At 52.4% G+C, this 18,439-nt stretch overlaps 1 protein-coding gene across 2 annotated transcripts in view; it reads right to left on the reverse strand.

The window, feature by feature from the left end:
* Window positions 1–18,439, reverse strand: part of ENDOV (endonuclease V) — a gene marked incomplete at both ends in the record, with an annotated part of 36,627 nt that overhangs the window by 13,562 nt on the left and 4,626 nt on the right. For both annotated transcript variants that reach the window (XM_079726237.1, XM_079726238.1), the window contains 7 exons: window positions 5,360–5,418; window positions 6,255–6,328; window positions 8,851–8,979; window positions 9,324–9,392; window positions 10,267–10,379; window positions 11,387–11,426; window positions 11,635–11,769. In XM_079726237.1, coding sequence (XP_079582363.1) covers window positions 5,360–5,418; window positions 6,255–6,328; window positions 8,851–8,979; window positions 9,324–9,392; window positions 10,267–10,379; window positions 11,387–11,426; window positions 11,635–11,769 — 619 coding nt within the window. The remainder of the gene's footprint in view (window positions 1–5,359; window positions 5,419–6,254; window positions 6,329–8,850; window positions 8,980–9,323; window positions 9,393–10,266; window positions 10,380–11,386; window positions 11,427–11,634; window positions 11,770–18,439) is intronic.

Consider the following 18,439-nt stretch of genomic DNA (forward strand, 5'->3'; position numbering starts at 1 on the left):
ACCCTTAAAGAACACACACACACACAATTAGAGCTAATAAATGAATACAGCAAAGTTGCCAGATACAAAAATCAATTGTATTTTTATACACTAGCAATGAACAATCGAAAAATAAAATGAATAAAACAATTCCATTTACAATAGCATCAAGCAGAATAAAATACTCAGTAATAAATTTTACCAAAGGACGTACAGGGCGTGTACAATGAAAATTACAAAACATCGTTGAAGGAAATTAAAGAAGATCTAAATGAGTGAAAAGACCCTGTGTTCAGTGATTTGAAGACGTAATATTTTTAAGACAGCAATGCTCAGGGCTCCCCTGGTGGCGCAGTGGTTAAGAGTCCGCCTGCCAATGCAGGGGACATGGGTTCGAGCCCTGGTCCGGGAAGATCCTGTATGTTGTGGAGCAACTAAGCTGTGTGCCACAACTACTGAGCCTGTGCTCCAGAGCCCATGAGCCACACCTACTGAGCCTGCATGCCACAACTACTAAAGCCCGTGCACCTAGAGCCTGTGCTCTGCAATAAGAGAAGCCACCGCAATGAGAAGCCCATGCACTGCAACGAAGAGTAGCCCCCGCTCGCTGCAACTAGAGAGAAGCCCACGCTAGCAACGAAGACCCAAAGCAGCCAAAAATAAATAAATAAAATGAATTTATTTTTTAAAATAACTTATTAAAAAAAAAGACAGAAATGCTCTACGAATTGATCAGTGCAATCACTATCAAAATTCCAACTGCCATTTTGGGGACAGAAATGGACAAGCTGGTTCTAAAATTCATATGGAATTGCAAGAGACCCAAATATCCATATACAAAAATTACCTCAAAATGCGTCAAAGATCTAAATGTAAGAGCTGAAACTATTAAACTCTTAGAAGAAAACATAGGAGGAAATCTTTGTGACATCAGATTAGGCAATGGTTTCTTCGTTATGACACCAAAAGCACAGGCAACAAGTGAAAAACAGATAAACTGGATTTCATCAGATTTTAAAACTTTCATTCAAAGGACGTTATCAAGAAAATGAAAAGACAACCCAAAAAATGGGAGAACCTATTTGTAAATTATATAGCTGAAAGGGGTCTGGTACCCAGGACATATAAAGAACTCGTACAACTCAATGACAGAAAGACAAACAACCCAATTTTAAAAATAGCAAAGAATTTGAGTGGACATTTCTCCCAGGAAGACATACAAACAGCCAATACGCACATGAAAAGGGGCTCAACATCATTAGTCATTAGGGGAATACAAATCAAAACCACAATGAGATACCATTTCACATACACTAGCATAGCCAGAATCAAAAAGACAGATAATTACAAGTGTCGGTGAGGATGTGGAGAACTTAGAACCCTGTGTTGCTGGTGGGGTTGTAAAAAGGTGCAGCCACCGTGGAAAACAGTATGAAAATAGTACGGCTATTCCTCAAAAAGTTAAACAGAGAGTTACCATGAAATTCCACTCCCAAGAGAACTAAAAACTTAAGTTCACACAAAAACTTGTACGTCGATTCGCATAGCAGCATTATTTATCATAGCCCCAAATAATCCAAATATTCATCAGTAGATGAATGGATAAACAAAATGTGGCCTATCCATACAACAGAATATTATTTGGCCATAAAAAAAAGTACTGATCCATGTTACAACACAGACGAACCTTGAAAACATCATGCTAAGGAGAGACGCCAGACATAAAGGTCACATACTTTGTGTGACTCCATTCCTATGAGGTACCCAGAATCGGCAAGTCCACAGAAACAGGAAGCCCATTAGTGGTTGCCAGGGGCTGGGGCAGGGGGGAGGGGTGGAGGAGAGTGACTGCTAATGGATACGGGATGAAAAAGTTCTGGAACTAGGTAGTGGTGTGCCTGCACAAGATTCTGAATATACTAAAAGCCAATTAACAGTACACTTAAAGATGTTAAAATGGTGACTTGTTACATGACTTTAACCTTGAAACAAACAAAAACCACTCAGGTTTTTAGTTGTCTGCAAACTGATCTCAGGCTCTGTCTGCTTCTCACTGAAGTAGAGGGGATAGGGATGAGGGACCCCACAGCAGTCCATGCCTCAGCCCAGGGGGCCCACTTGACTCCTCTGGTCAGTGAGGAAGCAGTGGCATTAAGCAGAGCCCCAGTCCCACCCCAGTAGGAGGTCTCGGCCATCTCTGTGCCTGTCTTAGAGATGGGTCCCCAGGGGATGCTGCTGCGGACATCACCCTGAGCCTCCTGGCACCATGGGAAGCTCTCCTGTTGGCATGTGCGTGGGGCAGGCGTTGAAGTGGAAGGTGCAGTTGGGGCCGGGGAGTCACGGTCCTTCCTGCCCAGCCCTTGCGGGACCTGCATTCTGGCAGCTTGGGGTGGTGGAAGGAGCTCGGTAGGAAAGGAGGACCTTTACTTCCTGTTTCTCCCTTCCCATTGGTGCAGTTAGCACAGCCTTGCAGACTGATGACCATCAAACCTTGGCCCCTGTGGGCCCCACTTCTCCAAACCTTGTCACTTTCTTTGAAAGGACTGACTGCGTGCCAGGTTCTGTGCCACGGCCACTCCACACAGGGCTGCAGCTGTCCGGGGAGACAGCACAGGAATGATCCCCATTACAGGGTCGAAGCTTTGCCCAAGGCCAGTCAGTACAAAGCCGTCAGGCCCAGCCAGCTCTGCCTGGCTTCCATCCTGCGCTCCTAAGTCCCCCCCACCCCCTGGTCCTGATGAACTCTGGGCAGGGAGAGACCTGGAAGAAGTTAGGAGGGCAGTGGTTGTGGAGCGCCAGGCAGGCTCTGCGTGGGTGGTAGGCTGGGACTGAGTCTCCTGAGGGCCACCCTGGCACAGAGTCCTGGGCACCAGGCTTGGGGCACATCTGGGGTGGCTCAGCACCCTTGTACTCAGCAGGGGTGTGAAAGAGGCAGCAGCTGCCTGGGACCCCAGGCAAGTGCCACTATTTCCCTTGTCCTTGGGCAGCCCCCAGGACTATGGCTGCACTTAATCCAGCTGTGACCCCCCAGTGGGACCCTGCCCAGGCCTGTTTGTGCCCAGTGACCATCAGGGATTTCAGGGAGATGGTTCCGCCATGGCCCCGTGCTCCTGCACACCTCAGACGGGACTCCACGCTGTCCCTGCCTCTGACCACTAATGTCTCAGCGTGGAGCCCAGCTGGTGCTGGACGCCCCCCATCCTTCATTAACTGGGAACTGACTGTGCCACCGCCGGCAGGGACTCCACGTGGATCCTCACACTCAATCCCCCAACTGGACTAAGCAGGTGCTTGTATCCCCGCAAGAAAACAGGTTCTGAGAGGGAGGACCGGTCCCTCTCGAAGCACCATCAGATGCCACATTCCACCTTCTCTCCCAGGACACAGACCCGTGCCTCAGTCCAGAGGCAGGGAGAGCTGGGGCACTGCCGGCACAGGGGAGCCAAAAGCCGCAGGTACCGAGGTGCAGGTTCTAAACAGGCACAGCATCCCAGAGCCTGGGGTGAGTGGGCAGAAGGCCCAGGGCCTGCTAGGGAGGGTGGGGTGAGCTGGGGTTCCCTGTGTATCACTGGCTGTGAAGAGCAGGTGTTTTTCTCAGTCTCAGGATTGGGTGGACAGTAGAAGCTGAGGTGAGAAAAAAGATGTGCCAGCGAGGACATCTGGGGAGGACCACAGATCAGAACCTGGGATAGGCCTTCCTGCCTGAAGGAGGCCCCTTGAAGGTACCCGTGGAACATGCCGGAAGCTGCTGAGCCCAGTGGGCCATCCAGTGGAGCCCATAAGCATGTGGGTGGCACCCAGCAGCCCACCTGGCCCCAGTAGGCCCTCTGTACCCCAAAGCCCCCTGCCCTGGAATGGCCCCGCTTCCTACTGCAATGTCCTGACTAGGGGCTACTACTACCATGTGGGGCAGCCCCTGGCCCCGCCTTACAAAGGGTTTTGGGAACACGGGTTAAGTGGGAGGGGAAGGGGGACAGCTGACCCCAAATAGCTGGCTGCCTTGCTTACTTGTCCCCTTTGCTTCTTCCAGAAGCCCAGGCCCTGGAAGAGAGCTCCCTTCTCATTCTGAATGAAAGGAGAGACACCAGAGCGGGGCGTGGAAGGAGCGCTGGGACCCGGGGCCTCCCTGGGCTTCCATCCCAGGCTGTCAAACCATGACAGGCAGCTCCTTCTTGAGAGGCAGGATAAACGGCAAGAAAGGCTTGCCTCCGAGGATTCTTCACTCCCCTCAGCAAAGATTCCAGAGTCCTTAGGGAACCTGGGGATGAGCTGGGAGGAGGTGGAGGACTGGGGCTGCTTGGGAGGCACCCAGGGGCTGTGGGTGGGGCCGTGTGCCTCCGGGGGACTCTAGCTCACACCAAGAGGAGTGGCCAGGCAGGGGGCCAGAGTCAGGGCTGCCCTCCCACAGCGGAGACGCGTTTTGAGCCTGGGCCTCTGGGTGAAGAGGCTGGCAGGGGGGGAGTGCGTCGGGTTGACAGGAACAGGGGAGAGCTATTGGCACTTGAACACAGTGGGCTGCCCGCCCTCAGGGCCCGTGGCCAGGACAGCAGATCCCAACACCCATCTACTTGGGTACGGGTGCCGGCCCTCTGTCTGGCACCCCACCCCTGCAGCCCAGACTGCCCCTGTATGTCCCCCCACCCTCAGCCTTTTCCAGGCTCAGACGCTGCTCTTCTCCCCTCCTCCTGGCCCTGCACGTCCCAGCAGCAGGCAGGCTGGAGACCGGCTGGGCAGCCAGGGACCAAGCCTGACAGCAGCCACCCCAGTCTGGTCCCTCCCCGGCTAGGGCAGAAGCGGCTCAGTGTAGCTGGTCGGCAGGGAGGGACGTGCTTGTTTATAAACAAACACAAAGTGAAAGTGGCACATGTACTCAGAGGAGCAGATGGGCAAGGAGAAGGTGTGCATGTACGTGCAGTCTGGCAGCTGTGAGCCCACCTGGGCGCTTTCAGAACAAAACAAAAAAACACCAGAAAATCCCCTATGAACTCTGAATCCCTTCCTGTGCTCCTGAGAAATTAACGTCATGTGCTCTCTGGGCCTGGCGCTCTGCCGCGTGAGCTCTGTCTTCCACTGAGCTCTCTCCAGGCCCCCGGGCCTCATGACCGTGGAATGGCAAGGTGGCCACCCCAGTCCATCCGAGCAGGGCTGTGCCTTCTGCGTCACCATGTCCTCGGGCCGGGGTGCCCCACCTGCTGTGGGGGCTGCTCCCCCAGTCCCTACAGACGAGCTGGAGCAGGGCCACAGGCGGCCCAAGAGTCTTCCTGGCATCCAGCTCGGTGCCAGCCCCAGCCTTAGCCCTACTGCCCCTGGGCACCTGGGCCTGGGGCTTTCCGGTGTGTCCTGGGGTTTCGTCTGTGGGCTTTGAGGGGCCTGTCCTTACCTGCGGGCTCTTCTGAGACTCCCTGGGGGCACGCCTTTGGCCTCTGTGCCTTCTTGCTCCTGGTAATGACATCAAGAAAGGACAGCATCAAACGTCAGAGCCCCCCCTCGATCCCCAGGTGGTCCCTGGAAGCTGTGCTGACCTGGATCCTCAGGGGTGCGAGAGCCCAGGCCAGAGGGCAAGGCAGATCCCGACAGCCAGTCCCCACCCCTGGGAGAGTTCAGGGGTCCCAGCCACACCTTCCCACAGTTCTCAAAGCAGCTCAGCCAGGCCCAGGCCAGCACGGGCTTGGAGGAGAAGGGAACACAAAGGAAATGCCGTGCTTGCAAGGACTCCTGGTGGGAGAGGATGGGCCTGATGTCCAAGCCGCCAACGGAAACCTCGCTGTCTCAGTCTCTTCACTGGCAAAGTGATCACAGTGCCTGTCTCATGGTAAGTGCCATTAGGATTAAGTAACCAGTCACTGCTGGCTGTGACTGTACCACAACACGGTGGGATGAGAATCACCGTGCACACCACACAGGTGAAGAAACAGGCTTTGAGAGCATAAACGACACAGCAGGTGCAGAGCCAGGGCATGAACCGGGACCATCTGACTCCCTCACTATTTCTGTGGAGACCACGACACCCCAGTGCCTCACAGATAAATAGACCAAGGTGAGCAGGGGGCGCCCTGGTGGGAGGTGGGCTTTGGGGGTTGCTGGACAGTTTCCACTGAACATGGAGTCCACACTGGCCCCTAGCATTCTGCTGGCTCTTCTCCTGTCCCCTCAGGAACCCTGCGCCCCCTGCCTGGCCCTGCCTGTCTGGCCTGAGCCACAGCGCCACCGCCGAGAGAGGCCCAGCCACCAGAAGTGGCCCCACGGGGGCATGACCCAGCCACCCCAGCACTCACCTTTCCAGCCGCAAGGCAGGGGCCCCTTGGACTCCCAGGGTCCTGCGGATGTAGTCTCGGGAGCGGATGTCAGCCTGAAGAAAGGGATGGCTCAAGTGAGAGGGGATGGCTGGGGTCCCAAGCTGGCCTCTGGACCAGTCCCCACCCAATAGGGTGGCCCCTCCTGGAAAAGCCCACGGAGGCCCAGCCTTAGGGACAAGGAGCAGCAGCCCCATCACGCGTGGGTGCCAGGATGTCAGGCCCCCTGGTCGGGGTGCTTGACAGCACGTCCCCGAAGGGTCTGAGGAAATGGGCTGGGTGCCTCGCTCCTGTTTCAGTTGGCTTTCAGTGGGTTTACAGCTTGTGCTTCCTTGTAGGTTTTGCTTGAGCCAACAGTTTCTCTGCTAAAGCCCTCTTCTCTGAAGGCTGTCCTCAGCCCAGCTTGTCTGTCCTCACTTTTGGTTCATCTGGCTCCCTGGCTAGTGTCAGCTGCAACCTCTGTCCCTGGAGAAGTGTCTGGAAAGTTCTGCAGAGTCACTGGAATGAAAGGGGGCTTGTGGGCCACAGGCTGGGATCAGGGCACACCCTGGGGAGAGGGGATCAGGCCTGAGTGGGGCCCCCAGGACCTTGCGGCTCAGGTTCTCCCACAGGCTCTCCCCGTTCCAGGGGGCCTGGCCTCAGGGAGGCCCCTGATCCCGGCTCAGATGGCTCAGCCCCGCTTTGGGCCGTGTGACTACAGGACACAACAGCTAATCCCCCCAACTGTTTCTACTTCAGAGTGAACGGGCAAGCGGGCAGGGTGGGCGGCACGGTGCTCCCGGAGAAAGGCCCCGGAGACGCGAGGCAGCACCTCCCGCCTTCCCCTGCAGCAACCTGTCCCGGCCTGGCCCGGGAGCTGGGGGCAGTGGGCCTGTGACCAATGGAACAGGCCCTAAGCTGCTCTCTCAGCTTCCCCTCAGAGCTTACAGAAGTAGTCAGGAGGGCAAAGTGTACACAGGTGAGTGGGCCAAGGAAGAAGATGGACCAAGAGATAACCAGTGCCACTGAACAGGGCCACACCTCATTCCTGGAAGCGATGGGGTTGGTGGGCTCCTGGGTGCAGACGTCTGGCTTTTCTCTAGGGCAGACACACAGTCCTTGCCCACCTTTGAGGGGTTCACGGCACTTTATAGGGCATCCCCCCACCTGCAAGGACACAGCTATCATCCACTCTGGGGCAAGACGAGACTCAGAAGGGACAGAGACCTGCCCACCATACCAGCTCAGCCGAGTCCCTGGCACTGAGGGCCTGCGGAGAAATCTCGGGTCGTCACCCCACCCCTCACAAGGTCGCACAGGTGGATGGGAATGGGGGAGGAAAGGCTTCCTGGGGCCAGGATATGTCACAGGCTTGTGCACCTACGAACCCTGTACGGGGAGGGAAGGAGGCTGAGGCTGGTGGACACTTAGAAAGTGGACACTTAGAAAGTCCACCCTGGAAACCACCCTAGAGGCCTTGACTCTTCGCAGCCCAGAGAGCTGCTGGCAGGGGCCGAGAGCCACAGCCGCGTGCGTGCTGCTGCTGCCACCTGGAGGCTGCCCTGCACACCAGCAGCCGGGGGGCCCCAAACCCCGAGGTGGTGGCTACGGGGCTCTTGGGGTGGTCGAGGCAGAGCCAGGACCCTCAGGTTTGCGGTGTCATCAGCTGGTGCTGAGCTGAGAGTACCGAGCGGGCCTGTGGCACCTAGGCCAGGTTGCCTCTAGCTGACGCAGCACAGGCCTCAGGGACACACGGTGCAGCAGGCGACATACAGTCCCTGCTGGGAAGGCAAATCTGATGATGTCCCCTCCCAACTCACATCCAAGGCCCTGTGGTAAACCCGAAGTTCTGCCCCCTGCAATGCACACAGGCTTCCACCCGCTCACCCTCGCCAGGGCTCCAGCCACAAGTTCCTCTGAGTTTCTGGAATCAAACTCCTTCCTGCCCAAGGGCCTTTGCAAATGCTGGTCCTCAGGCCTGGACTGCCCTTCCTCCTCTTCCAGCAGGCCTCTCCCTGAGGACAGCTTCTCACAGATCCCTGCCTCATGGGCTTCCCTGGGACTTGCACCTGCTCTGCACCTTGTCATGGCCAAGACCACCAAGGTGGCCCAAGGGCATCCTGCATGAGGTTAGCTGAGCCGACTCGTTCACCAGAGTTCTGATCCCCCTGGGCCCCAAGTTAGGTGCTGGGTGCCTGGCGTGGCCACACCCTGGAGTCTGATTGCATCCCTGGCCCAAGTCTTCCTCAGCAGTGCCCAACAGCCCTGCAGGGGCCCCCCAGCTGAGGACGGCAGCTCCCTCCCAGGCCAGCTGGGCAGCTTGGGCCCTCAGGGGCTGGCAGGCCACTCTGCCATTTGAGCTGACGTCAGCTGATTTTCCCAATGAACCAGGGTGCCAGAGGCTGAAAGGCTGAGTGCAGGGGCACAGCAGACCCCAGGCCAGGCAGGGCAGGCCTCTGCATCTTCCAGGCCCCTCCTCCCCTCCGGAGCCTAGTGTGGCCCAAACTGACTCTCCCACAGGTGCTTGGGGACCTTCAGCCCGGGAGTACAGGAAGAGCAGGTGCCGTGCGCTAGCCTACCCACCTGGCAGCCCACTCACCTGGCGCACGGGCTCCGGGATCCGAAACTTGCAACAGCCATGGGTCAGGTGCACGGCTGCCTCCAGGCTCATCTTGTGGCCCACAGAGACGTAGAGGGGCTTGGTGCTGTGGTCGTGGCTCTTTAGGGCCTGTGACAGGGAGGGCGAGGTCAGGGCACTGGGCAAGCTCTGTGGGCTGGAGGACTGACATGTCCTGGGTAGCGGGCAGGAGCTTGGGAGACTGGCAGCACCCTTGGGGCACCTTCCTGCTGTTTGTCTTAGGGAGAGGGTGGGGCGAGTGAGGGCCCAGAGGCCCCCTCAGCACAGTGGGGGAGGGGAAGAAATAAAGATGCAGGGTCAGCCAGAGGGGCAGGAAGATAGGGAGAGGTGGACGGGTTCTGGGGCACGCATGTACATGGCTGCTGACCCCGGGCCCCCTCTGGCCCTCAGCTGAGGGGTCTGCCTTGGTGGGGCACAGGCCCCTGGCCACTCACCATGCCCAGGACGGTCCCGGAGCCTCCCATCAGAGGAAATGAGTCTCCTCCAGCCTTCAGGAGCCGTATCTGGAAAACAGAAAAAAGACTTGGAAAAACACCTTTCTTGGTGAAAGGCTTGAAGGCAAGCCTGCTCACTTTTAAAACCTGAGCAGCCGCTGGGCAAGGAGATGGAAGGGCCCATCGCGAGTGGAGCCTGCGTCCAAGCGCGGCCTGCAGCACCATCTCACCTTGACGAGATACTCTCCTCCCCATTCTGCAGCAGAGAAGAGGCAGCAGCCTGCCCAGGCCCCAGTGCTGCAGGGTGGAGGCACCAGGCTGGTGCACACACAGGGCCACAGCCCACTCGAGGCCACTTACTTCCTGCTGCTTTCTCTCCTGCTACCAATTTGAGCACTTCTGATTCAACCTGACAAACTTTTTGGAGTGGTGGTGGTGGGGACTGGCCCATTGGGTGGGTCAGGGGTCCCTGTCAACTCAACAAACAGGCACTCCACACAGGCATGGGGGAGCTGGAAGGATGAGACAGATGCAACTGACCCGTTCTGAGTTGGCCGTCCAGGCTAGAGAGCCACGTGTGTCACCAGCTCTCGCCAGAGGGGGTCCCAGAGGAGGGAGATGCCCCAGGCAGATGGGGGTGGCACGGCAGGCGGAAAAGTACAGAGTGTTGTACAGGCCCTGAATGCCTGGTCCCCGATACCTGGAGGCTCTGCCCCCACGTGGGCTGCCACAGCAGCACGCAGGCAGGGGTGGAGAGGAGGCAAGTGTGCACCCAGAGGCTGGGAGAAGAGCTCCGAGTCTCCCGAGATGACCCACCACCCACAAGCAACACAAGGCATGCAAAGAAAGCTGGTCTTCCTCGCTCCAGGCCAGCAATCCAGGCTGGGAGGAGAGCGTCCCAGGTGGAGCTGGTCTGCAGCGGGGCGGACTCTGGCCCCCTCACCTTCTCCTTGTGCAGAGCGTTGTTCTCCAGCCCATCCACCTGCAGGAGTTTCTTGGCCACCCCGATGCAGGGCAGGTCTGTGAGGACACCAAGGTGGCAGGCTACCCCAAAGCCTGCAGGGGCAGAGGAAGATGAGGTTGGGGAGGTGAGGCAATGAGCCCAGCAGTTTAGAGACAGTGTGGGGATGGGGGCCACACCAGAGCCTCGCTGAACTTTTCCACGTGAACAGAGGCCTGTCGGTGGGCAAGGACTTGTGGGACAGGGCTCTAAGCCCCACTGTGATCTCGGACGTGGCCCTCTACCCTGACTTCCAGGCTGGCAGGCTGGGTGGAGGACGCCTCCCCGCTGTTCTGACAAGATTAGGAGCCTGATTATAATTAGTGTGCTCACATGCTTCACCTGCTTCTTTCATTTTCTGGCATCTTTCATCCTCCCCTCCCCTTTGTGGCCACCTTCAGGCCTCTGCATCTCTGCCCTTAACTCGCCCAGAACTTTGGGGCTCCTGCCAGGGGGTAAGGATTGCAGTGACTGGGGTCCAGGCCCAGGGCTGGCCTGCTGGTCCTGCACTAGCGTCCAGAGTGGCTCTGGGCCCACAGGCTCCCAGGGCAGGGGCTAAAATCACAGTGCCACCCCTTCCTGACTCCCTCTGCCGCCCAACCCCCAGGTTTGTATCTGAGGGTAAGACAGCCCCCCCCCCTTGGTGGTTCTCCCCAGGACAAGGTTCCAGCACCCAGGTGGGTGTGGGTTACCCTGTGTCAGTGGGGAACAGGCACACCTGTCTGTTCCTGTTCAGTTTCAGGCAAGGGTCTGTTTAGGACACAGGGCAGGACGCCAGTGGGACAGGCTGGCTGGGCTCAGGGCCTGAGACTTCTGGAAGTGTCAGGTCCAAACTGGATGTTGGTACCTGAGCTGGGCCAGCAGAGGCGGTGGAGGCAGGCAGGAAAGGGGCAGGGGTGAAGAGAAGTAGGGGCTCCTTACTAGGGGACCTTGACAAGGAAAGCAAGGCCAGGAGCTGCAAGGCCAGGCTGGTGGCAGAGGGCCTGGGGCCTGGTGCAGGCGGACTGCACCCCTCCTGGTCCCTCTCTTACAGCCCTCTCGGGGAGTCTTGGGGGCAGATTACCTCGGTGGTGGAGCACCCCATTTCCATCCACAAAAAGGACCTGGAAGAGCCACAGGGGAAAGTCACGGTCAGCTGAAGTGCCCCTCGCCCATCAGGTTGGGGCATCCCAGAGCAAGAGGAGGGGCCCAGCTCTTTAGGTCTGATCCCTCTTGAGGCAAAAGCACTTCTCCAGGAAGCTCATGGGATCTCTCCCTGCAATGGGGCGGGGCCTGTGGAGGGCCTTTCCTCCAGCCCAGTGAGATACCTGCCTGGGGCATGAGGTGGGGCTCCTTCTCCCGCAGCTGCTGCACCGCGTCCACCAGGAAGGGCACCTCTCGGAAGGCCAGGAAGCCTGACACGTAGGGGGCTGTCAGGCTCACCATGCGACAGTCCTCATACATCACCTGCCACCAGGCACCCAGGTCACTAGGCACGCGCGGCCCTGGCCACCTCCCCCGCACCCTCGCATGCCCTTGGCCCTTATCTGACAATCCCTGTCACTCCCTCTGTCTCCCAGGCCCACCCCCAAGTCGCCCCCTTCCCTGCCTCACTATCTGGAGACAGGTGATCCACCCTGCAGATGGGCAGTGGGGATTCAAATAGTGCCATTTCGAAGGTACTGGCCACACCTGGTCTGTATCAGGCCCTCCTCAGGCTGCCTCCTTTGTAAATCAGACCTGTCACCTCCCCACCCCACCCTGCTGCCAGGTTGTTTGGAGGCTCACAGAAAACAAAGCACAAGAAGCACCTGTGAATAGACACCATAGTGCCATGTTAGAAGGGGCCTCGGGGAAGAAAAGGCCAAGTCTTCACAGAGGCTACAATAGCAAGAAGGGCAACTCTGGCTTTAAGAAAAGAGATTACAAATATTTCAGAAAAAGGACAGGCACGATCTCAGAGTGAGGCAGTTTGGAAGAGAATTGGGTCCCAAGGGATGGGAGAGTCCAAAAAGAAAAATTCTGAGGCTGCAAATAACCCCAGAGAGAGAAGAGGGGATACCCCTGGGGATGTTGTGCTAAAAGGCATGGCTCACGCTGGGAGGAGTGGGGGCCAGGAGTCTGAGGCAGACCTGCTGGGGACCACCCAGAATTTTCACACGCTCTGGCAGACTGTTCTTCAAACTGAAAAGTCCTAACACAGCATGGAAGAGGAGGCCCTGTTGGTACCTGATTAGCATGTAAGGACCCGCTCAGACCACAGGACGGCAGCCCTAAGCCCCTTAAACCCTGAGTTTTCATTACAGCCAGACCGCCGGAGGTGAGAACGTTTCCCACTAAGCACACATTCTCCAGAACCTTCAGATGTCCTGGATTGTTACTGACCATCCCACCCACCCCCCAATCTCTTGGTGATAGCTTTCAAAATCATACTTCCACCTCTCCCTTGAAGCTACGTCATAATGACATGTCCCTAAATGAAGGAATTACTCTAGTAGCATGGGGGAAGGGGCTCGTCCTTCCAGCATTTTTATCAGTGACTCACAGGAAACTCATCAAACGGCCAATGACCTAGAGTGGGCAGGGTCCAACCGGATGACAGACCAGAGAATTCGATTCACAGTGAACCCGGCAGGCTGGAGTGCTGAACCCCATGCAACAGGATGACTTCACGGGGACATGCATGAAGTTCAAGTGTGGCCTGAGTTCCCACAGGATGATGGTGGCTGCTTACACTTGAATCGCTCTGCACAAGCTCCAGGAGCCAGAGATCCACAGGAGAGGAGATGAACCCCCTGTACCCCATGCCCACAGAGTAACTGGGAGACAAGCCAATTACAAGCAACGGTGTGCACCTACGGGCGGAAATAAACAGCCCAGACTCACAGAGCCAGCTCTGGGCCCCTCGCCAGAAAGGCAGGTGGGGAAGGGGCAAGGGCAGGGGCTGTGGTGGGGCCTAGTGGTGGGGAGCCTGATGGAATGAGACCTGGGGGGCAGCCCCAGCCTTATCAGGAAGATGCTGCTCTGGGGAGACACAGGTGAGCCCTGGGGGCTTGTGGAGAAGAGAGCGAGGCCAGAAGTGTAAGGTCCTTTGGAAATGAGAGTATCAAAGAATCAGAAGAGACACTGGCCGTCTTTGCTTCTGAAAAGGATGCCATTTATTGGCACAACTATACTTCACTATCCCTCATGATTTAAGAAACCCATTGAGGCACCCAAACCCCTGGCCCTTGAGTTTCCTGTTTAAATACTATTTTTTTTTAAGGCCGCACCGTGTGGCATGCAGGATCTTCCCTGCAGTGGAAGTGCAGAGTCTTAGCCACTGGAATATCAGGAAAGTACCTAAGTACAACTTAGAGTGAACAGAGAACTACAAGAACTCAGAAGGCAATGATCAAACCTTGTGAGTTGATGAAATGCTGCCCCCAACCAGTTGTGCAGCAGAGGTAAGTTAACTAAATGGCAGACAGAGAGCACAACCTGGCAGAAATAAAAACAGAAACACAAAAAAACCTGACAAGACAGAAAACCCAGCATATGCATGACTGAAAAAGAGAAACAAAACTATGGAGCTGAAATAATAAATATAACTAATACTTAAAACCACAATCTAAGAAACGTTCCAAAAATAAAAGAAGATCTGACCCCACATATTGAAAGACCCAAGTGGGAACTTGGGGAAACTGACATGGAAGTCAACTCAAGATGTATCTTAGTGAAGATCCACCAGAAGGCAGACAGCAGAAGCAAGAACTACAATCCTACAGACTGTGGAGTGAAAAACTGCATTCATAGAAAGATAGACAAAATGAAAAGGCAGAGGACAATGTACCAGATGAAGGAACAATATAAAACCCCAGAAAAACAACTAAATGAAGTGGAGATAGGCAACCTTCCAGAAAAAGAATTCATAATAATGATAGTGAAGATGATCCAGGACCTTGGAAAAAGAATGGAGGCAAAGATGGAGAAGATGCAAGAAATGTTTAACAAAGACCTAGAAGAATTAAAGAACAAACACCTAGAAGAATTAAAGAACAAACAGAGATGAACAATACAATAACTAAAATGAAAAATACACTAGAAGGAATCCATAGTAGAATAACTGAGGCAGAAGAACGGATAAGTGACCTGGAAGATGGAATGGTGGAATTCACTGCCATGGAACAGAATAAAGAAAAAACAATGCAAAGAAATGAAGACAGCCTGAGAAACCTCTGGGAAAACATTAAACACACCAACATTCACATTATAGGGGTCCCAGAAGGAGAAGAGAGAAAGGACCCAAGAAAATATTTGAAGAGATTATAGTTGAAAACTTCCCTAACTTGGGAAAGGAAATAGCCACCCAAGTCCAGGAAATGCAGAGTCCCAGGTAGGATAAACCCAAAGAGAAACACACTGAGACACACAGTCATCAAACTGACAAAAATTAAAGACAAAGAAAAATTACTGAAAGCAACAAGGGAAAAATGACAAATAACATACAAGGGAACTCCCATAAGGTTAACAGCTGGTTTCTCAGCAGAAACTCTACAAGCCAGAAGGGAGTGGCAAGATATATTTAAAGTGATGAAAGGGAAGAAGCTACAACTAAGATTACTCTACCTGGCAAGGATTTCATTCAGATTTGACAGAAAAATCAAAAGCTTTACAGACAAGCAAAAGCTAAGAGAATTCAGCACCACCAAACCAGCTCTACAACAAATGCTAAAGGAACTTCTCTAAGTGGGAAACACAAGAGAAAAGGACCTACAAAAACAAACCCAAAACAATTAAGAAAATGGTAATAGGAACATACTTATTGATAATTACCTTAAATGTGAATGGATTAAATGCTCCAACCAAAAGACACAGGCTCGCTGAATGGATACAAAAACAAGACCCAGGGCTTCCCTGGTGGCGCAGTGGTTGAGAGTACGCCTGCCGATGCAGGGGACACGGGTTCGTGCCCCAGTCCGGGAAGATCCCACATGCGGTGGAGCGGCTGGGCCCGTGAGCCATGGCCGCTGAGCCTGCGCGTCTGGAGCCTGTGCTCCGCAGCGGGAGAGGCCACAACGGTGGGAGGCCCGCGTACCGCAAAACAAAACAAAACAAAACAAAAACAAAAAAAACAAGACCCATATATATGCTGGCTACAAGAGACCCACTTCAGACCTAGGGACACATACAGGCTGAAAGTGAGCAGGTGGAAAAAGATATTCCATGCAGATGGAAATCAAAAGAAAGCTGGAGTCGCAATACTCATATCAGATAAAAGACTTTAAAATAAAGAATGTTACAAGAGACAAGGAAGGACACTATATAATGATCAAGGGATCAATCCAAGAAAACATAACAATTATAAATATGTATGCACCCAACATAGGAGCACCACAATACATTAGGCAAATGCTAACAGCTATAAAAGAGGAAATTGACAATAAGACAATAACAGCGGGGGACTTTAACACCTCACTTACATCAATGGACAGATCATCCAGACAGAAAATTAAAAAGGAAACACAAGCTTTAAATGACACAATAGACCAGATAGATTTAATTGATATTTATAGGACATTCCATCTGAAAACAGCAGATTACACTTTCTTCTCAAGTACACACGGGACATTCTCCAGGACAGATCATGTCTTGGATCACAAATCAAGCCTCAGTAAATTTAAGAAAACTGAAATCATATCAAGCATCTTTTCCAACCACAACGCTTTGAGATTAGAAATCAATTACAGGGAAAGAAACATAAAAACCACAAACACATGGAGGCTAAACAATATGTTACTAAATAAACAAGAGATCACTAAAGAAATCAAAGAGGAAATCAAAAAAATACCTAGAGACAAATGAGAATGAAAACACGATTCAAAATCTATGGGATGCAGCAAAAGCAGTTCTAAGAGGGAAGTTTATAGCAATACAATCCTACTTCAAGAAACAAGAAAAATCTCAATAAACAATCTAACCTTACACCTAAAGGAACTAGAGAAAGAACAAACAAAACCCCAAGTTAGTAGAAATAAAGAAATCATAAAGATCAGAGCAGAAATAAATGAAATAGAAAGAAAACAATAGCAAAGATCAATAAAACTAAAAGCTGGTTTTTGCGAAGATAAACAAAATTGATAAACCTTTAGCCAGACTCATCAAGAAAAAGAGGGAAAGGACTCAAATCAATAAAATTAGAAATGAAAAAGGAGAAGTTACAATGGACACCACAGAAATATAAAGCATCATAAGAGACTACTACAAGCAACTCTACGCCAATAAAATGGACAACCTGGAAGAAAAGGACAAATTCTTGGAAAGGTATAACCTTCCAAGACTGAACCAGGAAGAAATAGCAAATATAAACAGACCAATCACAAGTAATGAAATTGAAACTGTGATTAAAAATATCCCAGCAGGGCTTCCCTGGTGGCGCAGTGGTTGAGAGTCCGCCTGCCGATGCAGTGGACGTGGGTTCGTGCCCCGGTCCGGGAAGATCCCACATGCTGCAGAACGGCTGGGCCCGTGAGCCATGGCCGCTGAGCCTGTGCGTCCGGAGCCTGTGTGCTCCACAACGGGAGAGGCCACAACAGCAAGAGGCCCGTGTACTGCAAAAAAAAAAAAAAAAAATCCCAACAAACAAAAGTCCAGGACCAGATGGCTTCACAGGTGAATTCTACCAAACATTTAGAGAAGAGCTAACACCCATCCTTCTCAAACTCTTCCAAAAACTTGCAGAGGAAGGAACCCTCCCAAATTCATTCTACGAGGCCACCATCACCCTGATACCAAAACCAGACAAAGATACTACAAAAAAAAGAAAATTACAGGCCAATATCACTGATGAATATAGATGCAAAAATCCTCAACAAAATACTAGGAAACAGAATCCAGCAACACATTAAAAGGATCATACACCATGATCAAGTGGGATTTATCCCAGGGATGCAAGGATTCTTCAATATATGCAAATCAATCAATGTGATACACCATACTAACAAACTAAAGAATTAAAAACCGTATGATTGGACTTCCCTGGTGGCGCAGTGGATAAAGAATCTGCCTGCCAATGCAGGGGACACGGGTTCGATCCCTGGTCCGGGAAGATGCCACATGCCACGGAGCAACTAAGCCCATGTGCTGCAACTAAGGAGCCCACCTGCCACAACTATGAGCCAGTGCAACCAAATAAATAAATAAATATTAAAACACCACCACCACCACCATATGATCATCTCAATAGGTGCAGAAAAAGCTTTTGACAAAATTCAACACCCATTTATGATAAAAACTCTCCAGAAGGTGGGCATACAGGAAACCTACCTCAACATAATAAAGGCCATATACGAGAAACCCACAGCAAACATCATTCTCAATGGTGAAAAACAAAGCATTTCCTCTAAGATCAGGAACAAGACAAGGATGTCCACTCTCACCACTATTATTCAACATAGTTTTGGAAGTCTAGCCATGGCAATCAGAGAAGAAAAACGAAATAACAGGGATACAAATAGGAAAAGAAGAAGTAAAACTGTCACTGTTTGCAGATGACATGATACTATACATATAGGTAAATCTAAAGATGCCACCAGAAAACTACTAGAGATAATCAATGAATTTGGAAAAGGTGCAAGATACAAAATTAATGCACAGTAATCTCTTGCATTCCTATACACTAACAACAAAAGATGAGAAAGAGAAATTAAGGAAAATTAAGAAATTAAGGGGAGGCGGGGCCGGTGATGGTGGTGGTGGGATGAATTGGGAGACTGGGATTGACATATATACACTAATATGTACAAAATAGATAACGAATAAGAACATGCTGTATAAAAAATAAATAAATAAAAATTAAAAAATGTATCTTAGTGGGAAAAAAAAGTGAACAGCAATATACTGGACCCCCCTCAAAAAAAATCTCCCTAGTAATCATAATCTACTATCAACAGCAACTATAACATAACACATGTCGAAGTTTTACAGATCAGAGAAAAATACAAAACCAGCTTTAAGAGACATATGAGGACAACCGGGGAAATGTGTTATGGAATGGGATTCAGGTTGTGATGGAATAATGTATGTATATTTTAAGGTGATAATGACGCTGCCATTATGTAGGAAAATATCATTCTAGGACAGGTTTGCTGAGCTGTCA

The sequence above is a fragment of the Hyperoodon ampullatus genome (genome assembly GCF_949752795.1).
Source record: "Hyperoodon ampullatus genome assembly, chromosome: 19".
Taxonomy (NCBI): Eukaryota; Metazoa; Chordata; class Mammalia; order Artiodactyla; family Ziphiidae; genus Hyperoodon; species Hyperoodon ampullatus.